This window comes from Ochlerotatus camptorhynchus, unplaced genomic scaffold, assembly GCF_037179485.1.
Source record: "Ochlerotatus camptorhynchus isolate MF236.1 unplaced genomic scaffold, CSIRO-AGI_Acam_v1.1 ptg000038l, whole genome shotgun sequence".
NCBI lineage: Eukaryota > Metazoa > Arthropoda > Insecta > Diptera > Culicidae > Ochlerotatus > Ochlerotatus camptorhynchus.
This window is the reverse complement of record NW_027040529.1, coordinates 436,915-463,731: the sequence shown is the minus strand read 5'-3', so window position 1 is coordinate 463,731 and position 26,817 is coordinate 436,915. Positions and strand designations below refer to the sequence as shown.

The following is a 26,817-nucleotide window of genomic DNA, read 5'->3' as shown; positions in this document are numbered from 1 at the left end:
AATCCGATGAAATTTCACTGCTGCCAATATCAGCACGGAGCCATGTTTCCATAAAGACAAGTACTTCATAGTCACAGCTGGACAAAAGCAGACTGAGCTGAGCAATTTTTGTGCGCAAACCTCTGACGTTCTGATAATACACAGAAAACATGCGATCGGTGGTACCGTTTGCTGCGGAGGTCGCAACGGGACTCGGCGGCATGCTTGAAGAGATGATGTCAGGTTTTAGCAGTTACTGTGAGAGATGATTCAGCAGCTTCGATAGCGCCAATATCCGAGTGAAACCCGTTTGAAGTGTGGAGACTAGAAGCGATGGACATTACTGGAGCAGAAGAATTCCACACATGTGTGTACTTGCCTGCAATCACGGTATGTAAGACCCCTTCTCTATTCTCATACACTGGTCCGGGATGGCTGCTGAGCGTTGACGGGAGGGATTCGACTATGCTGAGAGGATTAGAGGCTTCCATGAAGCTAGCAGGCGTGCATCCCGATGCCGGAACAATTACTTCATATGGAGAGAGACGAGCATGAAGTGGCTGGCTAGAAACGGCGGACGTATCAGGTACATAATTGCTGTTACTGAGAGCGTACTTGCCTGAAGTAGCGAATTGGAAGACCCCTTCACCATACCCAAACACAGGGCCGGGACGGCTGCTGAACGCTGGCAGGAGAGGACAATTGCAGTTTTTTCATCAAAACAAATCATTTGAGGGCTCTTCCTTCGTGGTTTTTCATAAATGCAGAGTAATTCGAGATTTGGTCGTAATAGCTATGGTAAACAAATACATCAATTGCCGATTTCTCGCGAATAAAGGCTTAACCTTGGAAACAGACAATGCAGTCAGGTAAAGGCATGATTTCCCGAGAAATCAGGGATTGATTGCAGTTTTCCACTAAAAAATACCATTCGAAGGCTTTGCCTTCACAAATCTTCATGAATAGACTAATATGTAAGAAACTGTATAAAAGGCGTAGACATATGAAATACAGAGCCATCCTGTTTTCGGTAACACAATTGTTTTGTATTCATTGCTTTTTTAATGCATCGAACGCTTTATTCCATTTATGATTTTAGAATGCTATCTTCTTGCTATACCGTATGCGTGATAATGTTTGCACCATCGTACAAATAAGGTTCCCGTTTCACCTGTGCATACAATGCCTTAGTTTTTTTTTGCATGCACGTAACCTATAGCTCATACCGTAGTAGGCTGTGTATAAAATAAAATGATTGACTTAGTTTGACAGTTGCACCATGACGAAGTGGCAGCGTATTCGTGATTTGTCCCACGCGTAAATGTCGCAAAAAGGCATTTCAATCGCCGTGAGAGTGTCCGGGGGACCGTCAAAAGGGTTTTAGACCGAGAAAAGAAAGGACAACTATCCGCGAAGGTGGCCACAGGTCGTCCGAGGTCATCTCGGGTTCCGAGGGTTATCGCTGCTATCAAAAGGAAGATTCGGGTGAATCCTGTGCGTTCAATAAGGAAAATGGCAAAGGAACACGGGATCAATGACTATACGGCACGGAAGGAAGATTGCGGGGCGAAGTCGAGGGCACGGAAAAAAAAACTTACATGATTTCCAACCGCATCCGGGAGCTACGAGTCGAACGATGCAAGAAAATTTTGAAATTCCTTAAGTGAAAAAAACTGGTAATCCTGTTCACCGACGAAAGCATGTTTACTGTCGATCCCGTATCAAATTCCAGAACCAACCGGTATATTAGTTCTCTTCCGGTAAAAGACGTGGCCGACGAGCACAAGAACGTGTAACTGACCAAGCATCCTGCTAGCGTTATGGTGTTTGGATTGGTGGCTTCCGATGGCAAAAAATGGACCCGGTGTTCATTCCAGAAGGCGACAAGGTCAACACGGAGGTCTACATCGGGATTTTAAACAAGTATGTTCTTTCGTGGATCAAAGAACAGTACGGTCCGAAGCCACATGTTGTATTTCAATAAGATTGGGCTCCGTGCCACACCTCGAACCGCACTCAGAAGTGGTTGCAGGAACATCTTCCGTTCTGGGCGAAGGATATGTGGCCGCCATCCAGCCCCGATCTTAATCCGCTGGATTACTCAATATGGCGCGTCATGAAGGCCAAGGCCTGTTCTAAACGCCACCCGAGTACAGCAATGGAGAGAAATGGATCCAAACTACATTATTAGAACCTGTCCTGCATTCCGGAAGCGTGTGGAGGCCGTAATTGCAGCAAGTGGAAACTCGGTCGACGATTAACATAGTTTAAGACTCTGAGAAACATCCCCCTTTGAATAAATAAAAAAAACTCGAAAACGACATTTTTGAGAATTTATTTTTATGTTGACATTGCTTAATGGTGCAAACATTATCACACTTACGGTAGGGGAAATGTCGGCTTCGGCAATACCTTTACCTATTATCGTCAGGGGGTAAACAAAGTCCTAGAGCACTCAAATTTAGCCAATAGTTGCTCTGCTCTGAAACACAATGTATCCACATGCCAAAATTGAGCTCTCAAGGACGTTGTTTACCCCCCTGACGATAATAGGTTAAGGTATTGTCGAAGCCAACTTTTCCCCTATATCATGAAAAATTGTGTCAATTTTGCCCATCGCGTAAAATCTCCCGTCGTTTGATTTTGATCTATAGTTAGCATTAACAACCAAATTTTTCATAAGCATACTAACACCACTATCAGGTAGGGGGAAATTTCCCCTATCAGATGGTAGTGTTAGCATGTGTCTGTGAGCTACCAGTTACGCCAAATCGACGATCAAATATATTGTTTCGAAAAAGTAATCGAGAGTTATTGAAAACACGGTATGAGTCAAGTATTTTTGGTAGTTTTCAGTCTTACGAAACTATTCAAGCTTTTGAAAATTCAAACATTCGTTGTTTAAGCCCAACGTGTTTCAGCCTTTGCATATGACGGTCGAAGACAGCTTTTGGTTTTGAAATCAATCTACCATTGCATAACTAGCATAAGGTGAGTGTAGGCGTAACATTCCAATTGCGACGTAATAGCCATAAAGAAGAAACTAGAATAATCACACCTAAGTACAGCACTTAATTACTTAGAATTCCAGCTTGTCGATCTAGTTCCACATGTGATGCTCTACATTTGCATCTCAGATGATTCCTTGCGGAAACGAACGTTTTCCAAACAACAGCTAAAAATTAGCCGCACTCCATTGACAATGTCACGAAAATAAACGGTTTGCAACGTGTCGGCACTAAAAGCGGGAAACTGTGACGCTTGCAACTGTGGCTAAGCGAGCTCCGACGGGAACGTATGTACATACAGAGCAACATCATTTCCCAGTACCCCCACCATGGTCTTGTTCGCACTTTAGAACGAACGTGCCAATGGCACCTGAAAAAGTGCTGCAACAATAGAACTCCACACCCATCCCATAACAACCATCTTCCATTGACTAAGCTGGGTGACGATGGAATGGAATGGACGAACTCATTCGTCAGCCAGGAATCGAGCCAGGATAAATGTGCCGCATCTAGAATGCTATGTGTGTGTGTGTCATTTAGCCGCAGCCCATCGTCATTAGGTGAGATCCGGCCGGCAGACGACGACGGGCCTGCTCAGCCTGATGGACCAACAAAATTGTAACGGCCAATGAAGTTTGCGACATCATGTTTACCCTGGCATGATAATCATTCTCTCATTGTGGGATAACTGGTAGCCCAGCTAAGCACACATTGCACCATTCGATTTAGCATCGTTCCACTTTTCGATTGCACTTTGATGTTTGTGTGATCTATTGGGAAGGTAGCATGACGACGTAAAATTGGAACAAGAAATCATACAGGGTGGCCACTGAATCCAAGAATATAGATTCCCGATTTATTCTGGATGACTAATATGGTTCTCCCGGTTTAATGGCATCAACTAGTATTTCCCGATTCCCGGAAAACTGATTCGGTTTCCCAGGAAAGAATTTTTTTCACTCACAAAAGGTATGCTGAATATACATTTTTACTGAAAATACGCAACAAGGGAAATCATTTCCGGATAATTTATTTTTTGTTCGGGAAAAATTGAAAAAAATACTGAAGGAGTCGGAAGAATTCGAATGATAATTCCTGGAGAATTCAGTAGGGATTCGCAAAAAATTTCCAGTATAAGTCGGAAGACACTTCTCCTGGACTTCCAATAACTTCCAGAGGAAATCGAATGGAACTTCTAGGAGAACATTTCTGAGAAAAGTTGAAAGACACTTCCAAATAAAGCCAGAAGGACTTCCAAGGGTTTGCGAAGAAAATTTCCGAGGAAACTTCTAAGAAAATTAAAGAAAACAAGAAAGAAACTTCCAGGAGAAGTCAAAACCATCTTTCAAAGATGGTTTGGCTGAGATGGGAAAAAGAAAACGTTACGGGAAGTTGGACGACAATTCCAGAGACATCCAGAAGGACTTCTGAAAGAAACTTACGAGAGAAAAAAAAAACTCTCCTTTCCAAACAATTTCCTGCCATTCTGTCTTATTATCCTCCTGTTTCTGTGCTACTTGCCCCTGCCCAGAAACGGGTTTCCTAACTAGCTCCATCCAATCGAAATTGTTACCCATTTACCTCGAGCCCGCTACCTGCAATTGGTACCCAATATTAACCTAGATTTACTGCTGTTTACAATTTAAATTCGGCGATAAATGCTGTTTAAAATGTATATTTCGGCTCCGCAAAGTGTCACACACGACTGAGCCTAGTAAATAAACGAACTAGTTACGAGGCCCGAATTATATTACGATGGAAGTTAAAATATCAATGTTAAGTGGTTAACACTGTTAAATGCATCTTTGACTATGTCCTTTTTGGACGTTGACTTGCTCAGAATCCACTACAATGATATTATTGACCGAGCTATTTGTCAATAGGGTTCTTCAAGGGTGTTGAGGTAAATGGATATTCGTAATCTTCTTCATGGAAAATGGAACCGAAATCCAAAATTTCAATTTGGTACAATGGAACTATTTTAAATAAGTGCGAATACATTAGTAAATTATCACCACATTAGCACCCCTCGGTTGGGACTTTGTATGTGATCGAGCTGTCAACTTGTTAGTTGAGTGTTAAACAGTGAAGTTAATAGTTTTCTTTTAATCTTGCTTTAAAAATCGAGATGAAAGTCTATATGGGTTCGAAAAATATCGATGTGCTCAGAAAACGAAGCTCTTTCAAATGATGAATAAAAAAAGACATTTTTTTCGAAATTAAGAACCCAATTGGGCTTTATTTTCAAAATTGCCGGCGAGTTCCGTGATACGCTATGCCTCAGGTCACTTTACTGCTCACTTTTGCAGTATTTATTGGAGTCAATTTCTGTTGTATGGTGTCCTTCCATGTCCATGCCAACTGGATCGCTAAAATTGAATCCGGAAGTTTGCAAGATACGCTCTTCGTTTTCTCAGTTGGCGTGACCCAACGAACCTGCCACTGTTGCCGTCTCCTGGGCGTCGAACAACTAGAGGTGAGACGGACGGTTGCTCAAGCTATGTGAGGCATTCCACGAAGGTTCGCAAATCGATCCTGACCGATAATTTCCAATTACGCTGAAACTTTGCACAGTTGTTCCTTTTTAGTAAAGATGCCAATTTGTGTTATCAGTTCTTCAAATTGAATCACGACTTCTTTTTGAAAAGGGCCTGTGTAAAAATAGTACTAATGAGTTTAAAAATATATATTGCCGGAATGCTTTGTTCTATTGATTTGGTGTTCTGAGCAAAGTTGTAGATATTATTTTGGCAATTGTGTTAAAAATATACACTGTACAAAAATTCGTTTGTTTCAATGAAAAAAAAATATATTTGTTATTAAAAAAGTTAATTTCTCAAAAAGTACATTTTTGAAAATTTTCGTTTGAAACCTTATTGAAGCTCATAATGTTTGCTACAAACTGGCAAAGTTTGGTGATGGTAAACTCTAAAAAAGTTATGGTTTTTTGAAGATTTCACAATTTTTACATTTTTATTAAAAACACATGTTTTTTAACCGTGTATATTTTTTCAAGAATTGCATTTTAATTTTGCACAACTTTTCCCATGACACCATAGCAATCAAGCAAGCCGTTTTTGCAATGTATTAAAATGTTTATTTTATAAGCGCTTTTATACACAGGCCTTATTGGAAAAGTAGTCGGGGTTCGCAATATTTTCAAATTTCAACATCAATCTACAAAATACATTTTTCTGCTCTTTTTTACTTTTTTTTTATTCTGAAATCTTATGGACAAATGATACATAATTTATTTTCATTGTAATACGCTTACTTTCTATTTTTATTTACATCACTTATTAAAAACATTGAATATTTTGGCATCATTATCATTACAGTTTGTGTAAGGTTTGGTTTCAATTTCATTTTCTGAAACAGGAATGAAAGAATGAAACTTTTGAGTTCCTTGAATTATTTTTGCATTATTATATTGCTCGTTGAGGTGTGAAGCCATACTTTCGTATTCCTCTGTTGTGGCAAAACTAAATGATTATTAACATTAACAGTTAACAGCCGCTGAGTCATGCCTTAACTCTTCAGAAATTATAATAAAACTTAAATGTTTAACGTGCATATTTTCTCTAAAATATATAACAAATGGATGAATGGTAGCTTGTTGGACATTCCAGTGATGAGACTGAACTTCATCCTGTAACACAAAGCTGTAGTTTTCGGAAAAATCGCAAGTAACTAAAAATTCACCTTCTTGCAAATTATTTCGTGTAGTTTTCAAAAAATTAGATTGCTGCGTTTTTATGAAATCATGTGGTATCAAACTTGTCAATTTCAAGCAGAAAAATGAAACAAACTCGTCTGCAGGCTTTACAGTATTTAGTTTCTAAATCACGTCTATCCGTGGTAACCCACTGTTCAAATGAAAGCTGATCAATGCATTTTTCCTCTAATTGTTTTAATAAAATGTTTTCTAATGCGGAAGAGTCTGGACAATCTTCACAACACCGTAGATAGCAATATGTTGTCTTGTTTTCACATAGTATGCTGTCAGTGAACGTTTTTACATCATTTAAATTGGTAAGTTTTTTCAAACTGTGTAAAATTAGATTGATGTTTTCATGCATTGTGCACACGCAAACATTGTGGGTTCCAGAGCTGGTTAAAAGTTTACATTGCTTAGGGCGGATTTTTGCAAATGAAAAGAATCCAATTTTTACATTGCAGTGAATTTCATTTCATTTCATTGAATCGTTTATAAGCTTCTCTCAAAGTCATCATTAGTAATCTTTTTTGAATGGCTTGTCGTTTTCTTTCTTTCTGCACAGACAAATAATCTTTTAGACCAGGCATTGCCCGGCTTATCTTCAAAAAAAATTATGACTGCCAATTTTGTTTCATCACTTAAGGCTGTGCCATATTTTGCGGTTTTTGACGAATGACCTTCCTTTATTAACTTAGCCTCTGTTGCAATATATCTACTAGCATTAAATTGATCCATAACTTTTTGTGTTGACCATGAATAAGGCAATAACGATAAAATTAATAATTTTTCACTTCTTGCAGTGGATGCATTGGAAAACTTTTCCTTCATGTTTTCTAAAACTTCTTTGAGTTGATTCACTTCGTCAGCCTTAATACCTTCGTTGATTTCACGGTGCTTCTTTTCGGGGTAGCGAACCCCGACTACTTTTCCAATAGGGCCTGTGTAGAAAAGCGCTTATAAAATAAACATTTTAATACATTGCAAAAATGGCTTGCTTGATTGCTACGGTGTCTTCAAAAAAGTTGTGCAAAATTAAAATGCGATTCTTGAAAAAATATACGCGGTTGAAAAACATGTGTTTTTAATAAAAATGTAAAAATCGTGAAATTTTCAAAAAATTCTAACTTTTTTGTTTTTTTTCACCAAACTTTGCCAGTTTGTAGCAAACATTATGAGCTTCAATAAAGTTTAAAACGAAAAGTTTCAAAAATGTACTTTTTGAGAAATTAATTTTTTTAATAACAAATATAATTTTTTTCATTGAAGCAAACGAATTTTTTTACAGTGTATATTTTTAACATTATTGCCAAAATAATATCTACAACTTTGCTCAAGACACCAAATCAATCCAACTAACCGTTTCAGCAATATATATTTTTAAACTCATTAGTACTATTTTTACACAGGCTCTGTTTGAAAAGTAGTCGTGATTCAATTTGAAGAACTGATAACACAAATTGGCATCTTCACTAAAAAAGAACAACTGTGCAAATTTTCATCAAAATCGGAGCCGACAAATTTAAAAAAAATTGAAAAATTCGTCGATCTGTAGAGAATTGCTCGTTCGATGGAAAGCTGCTTACAGGCAGGGATGCCAGGTTTATTTCGAAAAAAATCTGGCGAAACCCGAAAAAAAAATGTCTGGTGAATCTGACAATAAACTAACATAGGGAATCAGCCAGATTTCTCAAAAAATCTGTCTGGCAGAGCTTAAATTTCCCTGGCTGTACCAGATAAATCTGGCAACCTGGCAATGCTGCTTGGAGGTGACATAGACTGTTCAATATTGCTGGCACAGCCAAATCCATACGCCCCGAGAGAACTCTTTATCAACGTGACTTTCTGTTTTCGGAACAACTGAGCAGAAATGATACACCACACGAGCCAATTCTGCTATTTAACATTGTGTTAGAAGGTTAGGTTAGGTTACTTAATTAAAGAGACTTCACACCGATCAGAAGAGCTGGGATAGACACGAATGGCAAGATTTTCAGAAAGTCCATCCAGATTCTTGGCTTCACCGATGACATCGACATCATGACACGAAACTTTGAGACAATGGAGGAAACGTACATCAAACTGAAGGATGAAGCTAAGCAGATTGGACTTGCCATCAACGCATCGAAAACGAGATACATGAGAAGAAGACGTTCTAGGGAAGACAATGTTAGCCTTCCACCCCGACTTCAGATTGACGGTGACGAAATCGAGGTGGTCGACGAGTTCATGTATTTGGGCCGAAAATAGTACCAGAGAAATTCAAAGACGCATTATGGCAGGGAATCGTGCCTAGTTGGACTCCGGTGCACGCTCCGGTCGAATAAAATTAGCCGCCACACGAAGTTGACTATCAACAAGACTGATTAGACCGGTGGTTCTCTCCGGCCACGAGACCTGAACTATGCTCGTGCCGGACCAACGGTGTTTTCGAACGGAAGGTATAGCGTACCATCTACGGTGGAGTGCAGATGGATGACGGAACGTGAAGGAGACGAATGAACCACGAATTGCACCAGCTGCAGGGAGAGCCATCCATCGTCCACATTACAAAAATTGGGCGACTACGATGGACTGGGCACGTCGTAAGAATGCCGAACGACAACCCTGTGAAAATGGCTCTCGAAAGCGACCCAACAGGACGAAGAAGAAGAGGTACGCATCGGGCAAGGTGGATCGACCAAGTAGATGGCGACCTGCGGACCCTTCGCAGACTGCGACTAGAGTGGAGACGACTTTTTCGGCAGCAGAGGACAACATGACCTTATCCTGATTGGTAGGGTAAGATACGAGATCAATCGAGATCAATCAGACGGCAGTTCAATAACTTCTTCGGTGTGTTCGACTTCAATTCATGAGCTGACGCGTTTCGTTATCGGTTACTTGGCCTCTTTCGTACCGTTGACCGTAACTATTAGTTAAACATTAGTTATAGTTAAGGGGGGGGGTGGCAATTATCCACGGTCCATACAAATTTTAAAATTTTTGTATGGACAATTGCCTATGCAGGGGGGAGGGGGGGGGGGGTTTAAGAATCCCAAAAAATTGTCTACGTAGTTTATGAACAGCCCCTAATTGGTTTAAGTTTTAGACATTTATTGTCAGTTGAATTATTAATAAACAAATAAACAAATGCCGTGAATAGTCGCCAAACCCCATATTTTTATAAGAAAGAAACAGTTGAATATAACAAAATTAATAATTATGACATCTAAATACCTCGTCCCACCTAGCTACTAGTTCAATAACTTATCAGTTATCTAACAACCATCATTTCCATTTTCTTATCTTTCAGACCCTTTCAATCAGAATCCCCAGAAGAAGCCACAATAGCAACGAATGAATGTGCTTGCCAACGTGCACGCTGGCTCTTTCCAACAGTATTAGAATTTTTATTTTGTCCTTATCACTAGCTACCGTACAATGACTGCAAAGAAGGATAAAGATTACAAGGGGCATAAACACGGAAGTGGCAAGTATTTCCAGAATATAGATACGGTACTCTTTATTGATATTTTTCTGTGTGTCTATAGAACTGAGTGCAACAGCCTTGTCATCAAAGTTAGACGCCCATCTACAGAACGGTAACACCGCCACCGGTCTCATCACATCTCAAGATCCGCTGAAGCGCACTAACAAACCACTAATGGAGAAGCGTAGGAGAGCACGGATCAATCAGAGCTTAGCTATCCTCAAAGCTCTAATACTGGAATCCACAGTGAAAACCAAATCCGGTGATGGTCAAACCAAGCATTCCAAGCTGGAAAAGGCTGATATTCTGGAGCTTACGGTGAGGCACTTTCAACGACACCGAAATTTGGACAATCCTGTCATCGACAAGTACCGATCAGGGTATACAGATTGCGCACGAGAAGTAGCTCGGTACTTGGCTACACCTGAACCACCTCCACTACCTAGTGTTCCGACGCTCACGGATGCAGGTTCCAAGGCCAGGCTGCTGCGGCACCTGGACAATTGCATTGCGGAAATCGATACCGAAATATGCCCGAAGATATCCAATGGCAGCACAACGGAAACGACACAGGTGGAGAGCATCTATGAAAATCACGCGGGGATAAAGAAAACCAAAGACATCCTAGATTATAGCGGTCAGGATTCGAACCCGTTGGACTTCAGCAAGACCAATCGGGAAATAGGCAGATCTCCATATGCATACCGGAGTCCTACAACGGACCTTGGATTGTTAACACCCACTCCGAAAGTGGTAAGTTTGATCTTCGTTAATTTTCTAAATTAGAATCCAAGTTCAATTATGAATATTTGCAGCACCACCAAGACGAAAACAACAACCGCGGAAGTCATAGGACCAAATCTTTACACTCACCGCAGCCCCTAGTTGGTCATCATCTGGATGATATGAGCCATAGTGGTGAACTGATCGGTGTTTCAAGTCAGCCTGGCAGTAGTTCAGGCGTGGTTTCACCCTTTGCCAGTCATATCTCGCTCAACAAAATGATACTGACGCAACAGCAAAAACTGATTGACATGAACAACCTCAAGAACTGCCGTATCGATCCGACGGCTATCAAACAAGAATCCGGTCTAATGCCAAGTGGATTTACAACCTCGCCTGCGATTTCTTCTCCAACCCCATCTACAGGAATCATGGAATCCGATAAGGACGTTTCTAATGTAACCACTAAACTCAATAATTCATTAGTTCTGCATTATAATCAACGTATTCTTTCCACAGCATTCCGAGCACCTTCCAGCGCCACCATATCCTCCTCAGGTTCGGATAAATGACAGCCAAATGGCACTGCTCATACCTGACCACTACATCCAGTTGGCTACGGCACTCGGCCTAAGCACTCAACCCATCGTAGAACATCCTCCTACGCATCCGGCCACCGACTTTGAAACGCTCATCGAACAGAACCGCCGGCAAGCTGCATTACACGAAAAGATGACCGCAGATATTCTGGCCAATCTTCACTCACTGCCCGAAAACGTAGACGAAAACTACTGGGAGTTGTACAAAAAGTCCCTTGGCATTCCGGATTCCATCAGCAAGATGACGTTAGAGGACGTCCGAGCTTTGATGGCAAAGTCTGCTCCAAAACCTCCAACTCCACCACCAGTCAGCAAGATGGAAGTTGACGATCCCGTTGAAGAAACCCTCGTCTCCGTGACAGAGGTTGATGACACCGAAAACGAATGCTCCAATCATAGTATCAAGAAAGAAGCGGGTCCGGTTAGTCCACTGGCATCGTCATCTCATGATGCAACGGAGGATAAACAACGGGATGAGGTAGAACATCCAGCAGGCCCCAGCAGTTCGTACGAGAACATTTCATCGAACGAAGGTCCTTCGCATGATCAGCACAATGATGGTTCAAGCGATGACAGCATGTGGCGACCCTGGTAGAAGTCCAATGCAATAGACAATTGTACATAAGCTATCAATCGTGCAATATTTTACTTATATTCTAAGATTGTGACACTGTCCGAGTGTAGCCCTTGAGTTCTAGATCAACCGATAGTTTATAAACGGAAGCTTTACAACCTCCTTGCCAGTTCAAACGTCTACTAAAAAGTATACACAAATACCTACAGCATCTGCATATATAGATGAGTGCCAATTCGTAGCTCTTTGGCATCCCATACTCTGGAGAACAGTGTATTCTTAACACTTTAAAATGAAAATGATCTCAACTGTAATCATAAAACTATGCTATTGCTTGTACTACAAACAGACTAACGGGTGCAATATAGTCTATAACGGTAGAACAAATAAATTAAACTTCATGGAAGGACAATTTTGAATGACAAGCTAAAATAATTAACACAAACTGTAATTGATCGCATTTTGGCTAAATATTATGAATATCAGATAAAACTAAATCACACAAATCAATTCAAAATTGACGATGCAAGCAAAATAGTATATTGTTGTTCAATGTTTCAGGAAAATAGCGGCTGAATGGCAGTAAGTAATGCCAGAAACGTACACAGCTATCCTCAGCAGAAATACTGTATGGTAGAGTGTAGAAATAAAAATTATTCCAAAAATTTGTGAAAATTTGTATTATTGTCTACCAACAGCCCAACCAATCAGCGACGACCATTAACACTGTGCGTTGCTTTAAAGGTAGTGAGCATCACCGTGCGAGTTTGAATCAGTTTTAGACAGTGACATTCTCTGCTTGACCGTCAAGCAGTACAGTTCGGTTTTTGCTCGCTCTGTCGTGTTGTTCGAAAGTTTCTAGTCAGTCGCTTCGTGTGATGGGAAGACAGCGCTCGAAAGCGGAGAAGAAGAACAGCGGTGAGGGTAGCTTGAGTGTACCTATTTCGAATAGGTACGCTACTCTTCCCACCGATGTTGGGAATACCACCTCAGCCACGGTGAAGCGGACCAAGAAGGGGAAGAAAAATCAGGGCCAATCCGATGGTGCGAGTGGACGTGACGATGCCACCGCGACGAACGTCAGCGTTCTTTGGTGATTTCGCCAACGCCGTTGACAACGAGAATTCTGCCGGCCCGAGTGCGGCAAAAATAAAGCTTCCTCCACTGGTGGAAAAGAAAGTGCCATTCAACATGCTGATTGGCGATTTCACATAGCTGGGCGTCGCCGCTGAGTTTAAGCTCGGCAGGATCGGCACCAAGGTGTTGCTCCGTACGAAAGCGGAGTACGAGGTGGCCGTAAAATACTTGAAGGATTCCAAGGCGGAATTCTTCACGCGTGACATCCCGGTGCAAAGCCCTTCAAGGTAGTCACCAGGGGTCTACCAAACTTCGACCCAAAGATGGTCGAAGCCGAAATTAAGGACCGGTACAAGCTGGCCCCAATCGCTGTCTTCCGGATGACAAGGAGAGACGAAAACGTGAAGACGTACCCGGATTGTGTTTTCCTGGTGCACTTCCAGAAAGGGACGGTGGCGTTCAATGGGGGGTAGGGCATCGTGACGTAGCGCAGTGCCAGCGGGGCCTCAATTTTGGACACGGTACCCGCAACTCACGAACACGTCACTTCTGACTACCCTGCGGATGGAGCCGTGGCGTTAAAATATGCCAACTGTGGTGGTGCACATCAAGGTTCCGACAGACGCGAGGACTTCAAACGTATCCGAAAGTAGGCGGCAAGCAACAATCAACCAGGACGCAAGAAGGACAAAACCCCAGCATTCAAGACGGAGGATTTTCCGCCTCTTCGAGCTTCCCAGCAAAGGCAAGCAAATTAGCGGGTGCAACCCCTCCCCCCTTTCTCAAGAAGCTTCTGGTGATTCTGCTGGATTCTGGAGACAACCACCAGCGCTAAACAACAACCCCGATCTGTTCTCTCAGCAGATGAACTGATTAAAATTTTCGTGAACATGACTGGTGCTCTACGTAAGTGCCACAATAAGCCCGAGCAAATCAAAGTCCTCGGTAAGTTCATCATCCAGTATGGCGTCTAAACTGCTAACTAGCGTCACCTTAGAATGTTTGCTCTGCAACGATAAATGAAATAATTTACGTCCCTCCTTTTAACCTTATGGTCAGGTTTAAGGAACGTTTCAGTTATAACGGCAGTATTCACGTTATAAATTCTTAAAAAGTTAAATAGTTCGTCTTCATTATCGTTAAGAGATCGAGCATTCCAATCCGTTATAGAATTTCAAAGACGATATTGTTCGCAAATTATACTCCAGTTTGAATAGCATCAAACATGGAGCTAGTTTCTAGCCTATCACTAATCATGTAGATTAATTATTTCTGTAAAAATTTCATTTTATGAGCAGTAATGCCAAAGATGAATACTAAGATGAAACTGTCGGAAGAAAAACTTTCAATTTTAGTGTCCTCTTTCACGGTCCCTTTCATCCAATGAATATCCCCAGTATGCAAGGTAATTTTGTGGTTTAGCTGCCCCCTCGGTGCGCGCTTTTTTATCAAAACAATCACACCAAAATCAGAGATGTCCCATTTTTTAATTACTCGATTAACAACTAATCGATTATTTTTTGTTCGCTGTCCTGTCATTTTTCCACCAATGAGAGTGCAAAACTTGTTTGAAACGATCGGTGATGATCCTCTGAAGAAGTTAATGCTACACCCAACCGGGGGATGTAAGATTCGCTTACAATTATGTGTGATTCATCATCAGAGGATGTTAGTGGAGACCGCATGAACCGAGGATGCGATATACCTAGCTGCGGTCCGATGTAAGAAAATTGGAGACCGAAAAATGTTGAGTGTATTAGTGAGTGAAATTAATTATGTCGAAAAAAATAGAAAAAAGGTTGCCGACTGGACTCGAACCACGGACGTTGCGATTATCAGACCTGTGCTTTCTACACTGCTCTCTCTATGCTTCTGAATATGCTCGACTTCGTAAGCTTGTTCTGATGGAGAGATTCGAGACAAGAAGTGTGTGCGTCGTTCTACAATGTTCTACAATGTGCGTCGTTCTACAAGCTTACTAGTATAGTCGAAAGCGTAGATGGAACACGAAATAGAAAAAGACAAAAAACCATTACATCGCCTGCATGGTCAATTTCTAACATTCGTTGCGATGTTCATGAACAGAGGATGATAGGAAACGGAACTAACATATTTTGTAATAGATTTTTGGTTTGCGTGTACAAATATTTTACTGTTCGGTTCGTTAATCGATTTGGAAAATGTTTCGGCTCCCCGGGCATATAGGGTATAATCAACAATACGAAACTAATCGATTTGAAATTGACTCACTACTTGACTAGCCTATCGGTCCCAAGCAAAACGATTAACGTACCCCATTCTAGTCGAATTCTAGTACTACACAATGTTTGTTTTGATTCGCTATGAAAGTTTGACAGATAAAATGAGGGGTTAGAGGATTTTACTATGTTTCGAGGGGTGAATCGATTAGCTTGGGACCGAAGATAGTACCAGAACTGAGCCAAAAAGTTGAGCACTCTTCTTCGGGACCTACTAGTCTTAGAGTTACCTCTATGGTATAATTGTACTTACCACACAATTATACCAATGCGTAAATGGTACAAGCATCGAAAGCTCTCAATTAAAAACTGTGGAAGTGCATATGCTGGAACACTAAGTTGAGAGCACGTAATAAGCTAATATGCGATAAGCTTGAAATGCGAAGACATAGAAGAAGAAGACGGTGCAATTTGCAGACCGCAGAGAGTATTTAACAGAGTTGCATCTGTCTTAGACTTTCATCTCACCCGTGATGCGCTTTGTCGAAAGTTCCCTAATAAAAAATAACCATAAACGAACGATAACCCAAATCATTGAACTATTCCACAAATGGTTTGGATGATACCCAGAACACGTCGTTAAGCAAATTAACCATACCATTTTTATTAGGGTTTCCATCCGTTTTTCGCCGGCAGGAGAACTGTCTATAAGATATTGTTGTTGTTGTTTTATTGTTTATAGAAAAATTCAACTGACAATTATTGTCTAAATTTTTTTTTTTTTTTAATTCTTTATTTAAGAGATTTTTAGCCTTAAGCTAGTTCATCTCTAACATTGTCTAAATGAATAAAACTTGAACTAAATAGTAACGGTCAACGGTACGGAAAAGGCCGAGGAAAAGGCCAAGTAGCCGATGACGAAACACGTCAGGTGATACATTGAAATCGAACATATAAAAAAAGTTGTTGAATTGCCGGCTGATTGCTCGAATTGGCTCGTGTTGTGTGTAATTCCGGCTCCGTGGTTCCAAAAACAGAAAGTCGCGTTGACGAAGAGACCTCTCAGGGGCATACATATTTAGCTGTGACAGCAGTGTTGGACAGTCAATGTCACCTGTAAGCAGCTTTCCAGCGAACACAGCTTGAGCGACCGTCCGTCTCACCTCTAATGGCTCGATTCCCAGGAGACGGCAACGCTCCTCGTACGGTGGCAAGTTCGTTGGGTCACGCCAGTTGAGGAAACGGAGAGCATATCTCACAAACTTGCGTAGAACGGATTCAATTCTAGTGATCCAGCTAGCATGGAAAGGGCATTAAACAACTAAACTTGACTCCAATAAGGATCGCACAAGAGAGCAGTAAAGTGACCTGAGGCATAGCGGGTCACGAAACTCGTCGGCAATTTTAGAATAAAGCCCAATTGTCGATTAGCTCTGGAGATGATGTCATTGTAGTGGATTCTGAAAGTGAGTCTGCAGTCCAAGGTAACGCCGAGATCCTTTATGTGCTCTACACGAGCAAGACAGCGTCCGTAGAGAACATAGTCAAACATGATTGGTTCGATTTTTCGGTAATAGGAAATAATGTTACATTTTTCTATGCTTAGACTCATCAAATTTCTCGAACACCAGTCAGCAAAAATACCTAACATAAAGGGCGAACACGAAATTATTGCGACACCGAAAATGTCATGCCAATTTTCTTATAATGTTTAGAATCAAACCAAAATTTTAGGGTAGTTTTATACATATATTTACTTCAAAAATCAAAAGAAAAGTTAATCGATGGAGCCTTGAGTGTAAAATTGAACGCATTTTCGCTTGATGCCCTCCATCAAAGTCTTTACAGTGTCATCCGGTACCAGTTTCTCAGTTTTTTTTTTCATTTTCTTAACATGTCCTTCTCGTCTTTAACTGTCTTCTTGCTCTTCCAAAGATCCCGCTTCATTATTGCCCAGTACTGCTCCACCGGGCGCAGCTCCGGACAGTTTGGCGGATTCATGTCCTTTGGAACAAAATGGACAGAATTGGCCTCATACCACTCCAGGACACTTTTAGAATAGTGGCATGATGCCAAATCTGGCCAAAATAGCGGAGCTTCGTCGTGCTGCTACAAGAACGGCAAAAGGCGCTTCTCGAGGCACTCAGTCAGTCACGAAAGGCTCACTCCTCTGTCCGCAAGAGCAGATGGCCTGCCAAATGAGATATTTGGAGGCGAACTTCGACATTTTCTTCTTCTTAAATTTGTCGTCCACATCGAACTTGCTCTTGCCGGTGAAAAACTCCAACCCCGGAATTTGCTTAAAATCGGCTTTTATATACGTTTCGTCATCCATCACACAGCAGCCATATTTTGTCAGCATCTTCTCGTAGAGCTTCCGTGCCCGAGTTTTAGCCATCGATTGTTGCCGCTCATCGTGGTTTGGGAAGTTCTGTACCTTGTATGTATGTAGCCCAGCTCTCTTCTTTGCATTCTGGACGTAGCTCTGCGACATGCCGATCTTTTTAGCCAAATCACGGTTTGAGACGTTGGGATTTGCTTTAATCATCCGCTTCACCTTTCCCTCAGTCTTTTTGTTCTCCGGTCCCGGTTTTCTTCCAGCTCCTTTGCCGTGGTCCAACGTCAACCGCTCCTGGAACCGCTTCAACACTCTGGAGACGGTTGAATGGTGAATGTTCAACATTTTTCTCAACTGCCGGTGCGACAGGTCAGGAAATTCCAGGTGTTTGGAAAGAATTTGTTCTCTCAACTTGCGTTGGTTCACCTCCATTTTCGTTGAATTGAAAAACACGACTTCGAGTTTGACAGCATGTACACAATACACATCAATGAGAAAGTGTGCAAAATTTGGTTAATTTTTACCCAATGGTAAAAAAGTTATGCCCTGTTGAATGTGTCGCAATAATTTCGTGTTCGCCCTTTATTCTAGAGATCGCAGCAGTCCGAGAGGCTTTTAATAATTTTGCAGATTTTCGTATCGTCTGCATAGAAAACGCTGATGGTATCAGCAAGGCGACGTCGTTTAAAAAGATCGAAAATAGTAGTGGTCCTAGGTTACTGCCTTGCGGGACTCCCGAGTTGTTTGAGAAAACATCCGATTCCGACGCGCCAATCTTGACATGTACATAGCGATTCTCCAAGTAAGATCTGAACCAATCCACAGCAGTTGACGAGATCGCCAGCTTGGCCAGCAAGATATTATGGTCCACCGTGTCAAATGCAGCTTTTAGATCCATATACGCAGTATCGACTTGCCATCCTGCCAACGTTTTATAACTGATGACGGAATGCCGTCAGGTCTGGCGGCGAACGAGAGCTTCAGTTTGCGTGTTGCGGCTATCACCATGTCTTCTGAAATGCACGGAATAACGAAACTAAACACATCACGTGGCATCTCAACAGTAGCGTCCAGCACTTGTGTTGGCGAACTGGAGAAATCGTGGAACATTTGCTTGAAATGACTAGCAAACAAGTCGCATTTTTCTCTTTCACTATTAGCCGAGTCATTCCCGAGAAACATGGAACAAGGCAACCCGGATTCCTTCCATTTGGAGTTGACAAACGACCCAAAACTTTTCGGATTCGTGCGAAGGTTCGCTTCCGTGCGTCTCACGTGTCGATTATAGAGAAAACGATTGTAATTTCGATAACTACGACTCGCAAAATTGAACAGTCGTTTGTAGTACGGCGAGCGAGAGTTACAATACTTTCGGAGGGCGGCAGAGCGTTGACGTTTTAGTACGCGTAGGCGTGAGTTAGACCATGCAGGCTTTAGCGGAGGTCGTCGAGCTGGGACAATGCGGAAAATAGCATCTTCCAGTGCAGCACTGAAAAAATCCACTGCATCATTCACGCTAGCGGCAGTTTCGATAAATTGCCAATCAATTTCCGCAAGCGCATTGTTCAATGCAACATAATCGGCCCGGCGAAAGTCCAAAGAGTAGCACTCAGATGACGACGTAAAAAGAATCGGCGTAGGTAAACTAAATGACGCAACGAGAGCGGGATGATCGGCATCTAGATCAATCAGTGGCTCGACCGGCAAGGAAACAGAAGTGCCCGGTAGTGCGGAATCATTTGCCAGGACAAGATCTAGCAAACGTCCATTTCGGTTCGGAAAACTATTCACTTGTGTGAACCCGTAAAAGTTAAAACCGTCCAAAAGAGCACAGCAAGCAACCGGCATATGCGAAAGCAGTGGATCAATTAATGGTGTGCCACTGTCTGTGAAGCGCCACTGCAGACCAGCTTGATTGTAGTCACCAAATACGAAAGCGGGAGAGCTGGGACTTAATTGTGACGAAATTGAGCCTAACGATTCCACATGCTCACGGATGATCGTGCAGTCGTTTTTGCGGTCGGGAGGCAGGTATATTGCGCCTACACTAAGCTTGCTTTGTGGAAGTTCAACGACAATCCACAGCTGTTCCAGTTGACTGGAAATGGGTGACGTACTTACGTAGCTGGCTAGTCTAGTAGATACTGCAATCAGGACTCCGCCACCGCGCGATTTTTGACTGTTTAGGGCAGACCAGTCAGTTCTGAAGACGGAATAGAGTGACCCGAAAAGTTGCGATGAGTAAATTCGGTCGTCCAGCCACGTTTCCGTCAGCACAATCAAATCATATTCGGCCTCCGCAACAGCCAGGAAAAACGAGTCGATTTTAGTCCTCAGCCCACGCACGTTTTTGTAATAGATCCGGAGACCATTCGAGGAGCAATCACGGGAACTAGAAATCGAAAGGACATCAGGTACCGAAAGCTCGGAATCGCTAACATACTCGCCTGAGGTTGCAGGCCGGAAGCCCCCGATACCACCACCGAACACAGGACTGGGACGATGACGATGGCGGATGTCTGCAGCAAGCGCGACTGGGTCAGGAGGTTCGGAAGCTTCCTCAGTGCCTGTTTTAGGGTGTCCCGGATCCGAGGAAGAGCAGGTGGCGGCATAAACCTGCTGGTAGTTGGCAGGACGGATGCATGGACATGATGTGGCTAGTGTGGAGGTCGTAGAACCGGAAACACAGCTAGAAGTTGAAGCGATATCAGGCAAAGGAGAAGCTGAAACGTCAATATACTTGCCAGTAATAGCTTGTTTTTTTGCATAATGTTTTTTAATGTTTATTTTTTTTCCTTATTATCAATTGCAAATAAAACGAGACTCTTTAAAAGTGCAGAATCACTCATAAAAGTGCGCTTTTACGTTTTATCATCTTGGTGCCTTCTGCGCACTTATTCATTATGAACCAAGGAATAAGTGATCCGAAGACACCGAAACGATTTAACGTAAAAGCGCACTTTTATAAGCGAATCTGCACTTATCATGTGCGCAATACGCAATACTACAGTTGATAAGGTTAACACTATTGGGGGCTTCATAGTAGTCTTCCTTAGCCTGCAGCAAGGAAACGTATCCTGTATCTTTCCCGGTCACGTCATGAATGACCTATAGGGTTAAAGTAACAATAATAAAACAAACAAAAAAGACTGCTGACTAGTTCACCGATATTTTTGGTGGAGTTTGAAAGTGTTCTAAAGAAGGAGGGCTGTCATCCAATTCAATGCTTCTTCATCCGCTCAGTAATGCCTTATGCATCAAGTTTATTGCTTATTGCCTATTTATCGTACGGCATTAATATAAATAAAAACTAAGAGTTAAAAATCTCCACCATTTCGCAGCGAATGAGAGTCAAAGATTTAAAAAAGAAATGCACTCACTGATTGCACATATCGACCTTGGGCTGTTGATACGGATTAGAGTAGTTCGGCATCATATTGCCAACACCACCACCGGGGAACGGCGCAAAAGGATGCCGATGAGTCATCAGATCGACGGGACTGTTCGGAACCGAGTCGGACATTCTGCTCAGATCGTGATGCGGTGACGGAGGCACACTGGGCATACCGGGTGTTCCGGCAGTCCCACCACTGGTCATCGGTTGTGTAACCGTGGAATATACGGAGTTGGTGTTGGCGTATGGTTGAATGGTCGGGGCAATCACTACCGTGCTGGAGGCGACCGGTACAGGTGGGGCGGGAGGTTCCCTTGGAGGAGGTGGCACCGGATGAGGCTGCGGCCGTACACAGATCGATGTCTGATAGGGAGCCATTAACTTTGTGATGTCAAAGTTTTGACCGCACGTGTTGCGCTTCTGGTGAGTTTTGAGATCGTTTTTCTAGATTGTGATATTTGCGTGGGAAAATCAAATTTGATTTCGAGTGTTCTTATTATGTATCAGTTTGAAATAGAAACGGTTAAATGACATACCTGAGCATATGCCCGTCCACAAGGACAAGCATATGGTTTCTCTCCGGTGTGCGTTCGAATGTGTATTCGCAATTTGTCTCTTCTGGCGAAGCCTCGACCGCATGTCGAACATTCGTATGGTTTTTCACCTAAGTTTGAAGGGTAGATCAGAGAAGTTCGTCAAATAGAAATCACCGATGACAGTACCTGTATGTCTTCGCATGTGCATAACTAAATCAGCCTTACGGGGATATCCTTTGCCGCAAACTGAACAGGAACAGATGGCTTGTCCATTATGGCGCCGCATGTGTACCGTTAAATTACTGGAAGAGCCACAATTTCGGCCACATATACTGCACAGATAGATCTTCTTGGGGGGTGACTCCGGATCCTGCTTGATCGGTTTGACATGCGCCGGTCCGTGGGTTTTCATATGGTTGGTGTAGTTTGATTTGTATTTCATCTTCTTTCCGCAAACTTCACACTCGAACTCCTTCGGAAATGAACACTTAACATTTTGCTCGACAGATCATTTAGACCAAAGCAGCTTACCTCTTCCGGTTTTTGAACCTTCTCCTTGATGTGAGTCTGCAAGTGGCGGTTCATGTACTTGGTCGTAGGGAAATCCTTACCACAGTACACGCACAGGAAGGTACGATCATTCTGGTGGATCTTCTGGTGATCCTTGTATTTATCGAGACGGCGAAATTGCTTCTTGCATTCCGGGCAGCTCCAAATCTTCTCCGCATGTAGTTTCATGTGGTTCATGAGATGATCGAATGTCATGTAATTTTTCTTACACGTTACGCAATGGTGGACTCTGCAATTTAAAGACTCTCATTAAAAGGATGGGCTCTCTAAATTCGAACACTATTAAAATAGTCTACTTACTTTGGAGTGGATTCATCTAGGGGAATATGTTCACTCTCCAGATGAAACTTCACGTACGTCACTTTTTCGAACGTTTCGTTACACACCGGACAATTTTTCGGAGCATCCGGATTCAACTGGTAGGCACTCTGAAACCAGCGTATGTATGTTAACACATTGATACATTTTATATTCATAAAATAATACCTGAATCGTGTCCTCTTTGTCCGACAGATTCAGTTCCTCTTCCTCATCCTCCTCCTCCTCCTCTTTATCATCTTCCACTGGATCGTAATCGCTATCACTAGAATCTTCAAAGTTGTATGTACTCTAAAATTGACAGTAAGGCGTTGTAAATCAACATTAATAGACTTCCCAAATCACATAAAATTAACAATACATACACTCTTTTCACCCTTCCGCTTGTGCATCTTCATGTGGTTGGCGATGTACTTGTGCGATGTGAAATCTTTCTCACATATATCACATCTGTAATGGCGTTCGTTGGCATGCATCCTCAAATGATCGATGAATTTACCTTTGTTCTTCATTTCCTTGCCGCACATCGGACATGTCCATTCGTTCCTGGGATGGAAGTTCAAATGAATCTTCAGATACTCGTAATTTGAGTACGCTTTCGGACAGTAAAAACACTGACGAATCCTGCCATATACAGAAAATGTTAAATCATGACACAACAAATCTTCGACACAACTTACTTATCTTCCTTGGAAGTTTTCTCATCAGCATGATCGCTTTGCATATGAAATTTGATGTGAGCCTTGTTTCTAAACTTTTCATCACACATCGTGCAGCTATGGTTTTCGCTTTTCCTTCTCTTCGATATCAGCGGTTCATCATCCGAATCATCAATTACCGTGTTCCGCGTCCTGCGTCTTCGAATACGCCGATCAATCCTAATCTCCTCTTCCTCCTCCCGATCATCGTCTTCCTCGTCACTAACGCTATCAATACCATCGGCAATCTCGAAATCATTGCCCCCCTCATCAGGCTTTTCGCTGCTCGACTCATCAATCTCACATTTGATGAATTCCGGTCCCAGCGGAATACTGTCTCCATCCTCCCCCACCAAATCAGGCTCCTCTTTCAAAAAGTACTGCTTGTGGTCTTCCGCGTTCTCCGAAATGTATTCCCTCAACGTTCGGTTCGATTGAATGCAACGTTCCTTGAATTCTGCCGCATTTCCCGCGAAGATCATGCACTCCGAACAGATCTGCTTCGGGAGTACATCATCCTCCAAGACCTGCACATGGCACAGCGAAAATATTATCATTCAAGGATAATCCGAGGATATCCCGTAGGATACAGAATCCACACCATACAAACTCACCTCCACTTTCGACAGAAGCCGAATAAGTTCGGGGATGTCCTGCGGGTGACCGAAGATCGATTGCAATTCGGTGCTGTTCTTCATGCAAATCCGACATACCTGATCGAAGCAGATAAAGTTTGGCCGGTAATCCATCTTCGGTCGGTGTTTAAAATGAAGAAAAACACAGAAAATTTAGATTAATTCAACTTTTTCCCACGAAAGCCAACCGAACGCGTCCATGTTTTTGTTTACTTGACATCGCACCGTTCGCTCGACGTTCAGACGCCAAATGTCAAATGGACTTCAGGTCAGTAAAATCGGTAAAATCAGTAAAATCCATACACTGAGAGAATTAATCATATTACGTTTATGTGTCACAAACATAGATTTTTACAATGGGCCGTATTAATAAAAATAGTTCAAGAGCCACATGTGAAAAGGGCATACGAACTTTTCGTAAACAAACCTTTGTATGCCCTTTTCTCGCCAACCGAGGGTCACTCACGCAAACCAACAACATCATCGGCATATTTTATTTGATGCTAATATCACAGACAAACAGACGTAAATCTTCATTGTGTATCTTCGTTCACGCATTAAACGGTTGATTTGAATATTATCAGTTTCGCGAACTACTCGCCGCTGCGCTGGCATCGGATCACTTTGACGTTTCTATACATTCTGTAGAACTTTCATGCAATATTGTTTGCGAGTTAGGGAGCAAGCTTGTGTTCCACGAGAAGCATGATAGATGTCGTTACTGAGGTCCTATGTTGTGAGATACTATGTTTTCAAGAAAAACTTTTTCAAAGAGTTACGTCTGTTTGTCTGTGCTAATATTATAATAATGATAAAACTACAATTTACGGCTAGAAATTAACCCGCTTGAACCTTTCAAATCAATGAACTGGAAAAAAAACTACAATTTTAACAAATTGCAAAAAAAAAATGATAGCAACACTTGACAAATCACGAGGAGGGCGACACATCTAAATCTCAAGTTCAGAATCATCGTCAATCTTCTTTCTATCTACTCAGCGTGCACGCAGCTAGCCACAGCAAAACACAATCTTTCCTGCATCGTAGATAGAGTCGTCCCCCTCGACAAATCATCAACAAGCCCCTTATCCTTGGACAATTCATCCTTTATCAAAACTTTTGTAACAATATATTCCTAAAATCAATAGTCATTTAATAACACAAATTGTAGAAATTACAGGTTTAAATCATATACTCCCTTTAAAAAATTATATATAAATTACTAATGACTTATTAAAATAAAAATAACTTTACGTTTCTCATTAAATAACCCATTACTCCCCCTAAAATACATACAAATAAATTTAATATGTTTATATAAAAAGGCAAACAGATAATTTCAGGATTAAAAATTTTAATCAATTTAATATACTACCCCCAGTAACTGCCATTAGTATTAATTGATCTAACGTCACTGATCTCATTGAATGGAGCAAAGCGGAATGGACCATTGCAAAACAAAACGCAGAATCATATCAAAACTACAAAAATGCTCTATACACAGCAAAAAAAAATGTAATATCGATCAACGTAATTCAAGCTGATGTATGAAATAATGATGTAATAGCAAAAAGTAGATACAATATTACATCAATGGATGTAATTTTGTTCGCAAAATCGATGTACATCGTACAATGTGATATTACACAACCGATGGATTGACCTGGTTGCATCAGTTTCGATGTAATATTCAACAACTTTTTTTGCTGTGTACCTACTGCCACTCATTGCAATGTGGACGCAAGCGGAACGGAAACGGAAAGTTTGAAAGTTATCACAAATGACATCAAGAAGCCTAACCGATGTCGATTTGGTTCTAACTTGTTTTCAATCTGACAAGTAGGCTTATTCAGATCGGGCTTTTCCGCTGTCGCTGCCGTTCCGTTTCCGCTTTCATTGCGCTTGGGCCTTAAAGCTTCCCCTACCCACTAATGTTATTGGTTTGCGTTGATGTCATATGGGTGGCGAGAAAAGGGCATAAGAAGGTTTGTTTACAAAAAGCTTGTATGCCTTTTTCATATGTTGTTCTTGAGTTTACTTTACTTTCCCGTGCTTTTCTTACGGAAAAAGTAAAGTAAACGCTTTTATTCATACGGCCTAATGCACAGCAAAAAAAAAATCGATCAACGCAACCCGCATAAACGCGAACCATAACTAAGTCTTGACCTTACCGAAAATGGTTAAAAATTGTTTATAATCCCTGCTAAACTTAAACTGAAATGGTTATCCATGGACCTTACTGACTACCATAACCATTACCACAGACAAACAGACATAACACATTGAATATTTCTCACTGTAAAACATCGTCGCTAAAACATTACCGCCATCTATTGAGTACACTGTGGTGGGTAGTACACTGAACAGATGGCGGTAGTTGTTCGATGAACAACTTACGAGTGTTATGTCTGTTTGTCTGTGCAATTACTATTAAAATTCGCAGACCATAAGTAAAGAGGTTAGAGTATAGTTTTCTTTCCGAAAATGTATGGAGAAAACATGCAATTTTGAATGGTAATGGTTCTTAACAGCCCATTATTAGTAAGGTTCACTTCCAAAAAACCATTATGCATAAGGTTAAAACTTTATCACGCAAACGTTCATGTAAAGTTCCATAACCATTTCAGTTAATGTTTAGAACAAGGTTTAGCAGGGATTATAAACAATTTTCAACCATTTTCGGTAAGGTCAGGATATGGCGAGTATGGTTCGCGTTTATGCGGGCGTGAAACACAGCATTTATGATTTATTTCATTATTTAATAATATTTTTGAGTGTATTGCGCATTTTGCACCTTCTTAGACAACTGTGCTGAAAATTTCTGCACAGTGAATATTTTCGCACACCCAGCGTACACCTATCTCTTACTCACACAAACGTAGCCTAGCTATGTCAAAGAGAAAGATCGGGCAATGCTAATTTTATCCCTAATAAACGGGTACCATACTCTAACGATATCATAGATGGTACGACCATCCCACAT

At 41.6% G+C, this 26,817-nt stretch overlaps 2 protein-coding genes across 3 annotated transcripts; one reads left to right on the top strand and one right to left on the bottom strand.

The window, feature by feature from the left end:
- Positions 1-10,257: 10,257 nt before the first annotated feature.
- Positions 10,258-12,735, top strand: Sidpn (similar to Deadpan). The gene is made up of 3 exons (XM_065234773.1): positions 10,258-10,927; positions 10,990-11,355; positions 11,417-12,735. The coding sequence occupies exons 1-3, from the start codon at positions 10,349-10,351 to the stop codon at positions 12,089-12,091; spliced, it is 1,620 nt and encodes a 539-aa protein (XP_065090845.1). The 5' UTR covers positions 10,258-10,348; the 3' UTR covers positions 12,092-12,735.
- Positions 12,736-20,926: 8,191 nt separating this feature from the next.
- LOC135711440 (zinc finger protein 572-like) lies at positions 20,927-24,028 on the bottom strand. 2 transcript variants are annotated; one of them, XM_065234307.1, is made up of 9 exons: positions 23,814-24,028; positions 23,182-23,726; positions 22,867-23,125; positions 22,670-22,792; positions 22,484-22,611; positions 22,145-22,412; positions 21,800-22,085; positions 21,614-21,741; positions 20,927-21,521 (listed from the first exon to the last, which is right to left on the bottom strand). In XM_065234307.1, the coding sequence occupies exons 1-9, from the start codon at positions 23,946-23,948 to the stop codon at positions 21,060-21,062; spliced, it is 2,334 nt and encodes a 777-aa protein (XP_065090379.1). In that variant the 5' UTR covers positions 23,949-24,028; the 3' UTR covers positions 20,927-21,059. The 2 variants fall into 2 exon arrangements, with proteins under 2 accessions (XP_065090379.1, XP_065090384.1); XM_065234312.1 differs by having other exon boundaries at positions 21,800-22,082.
- Positions 24,029-26,817: the final 2,789 nt, after the last annotated feature.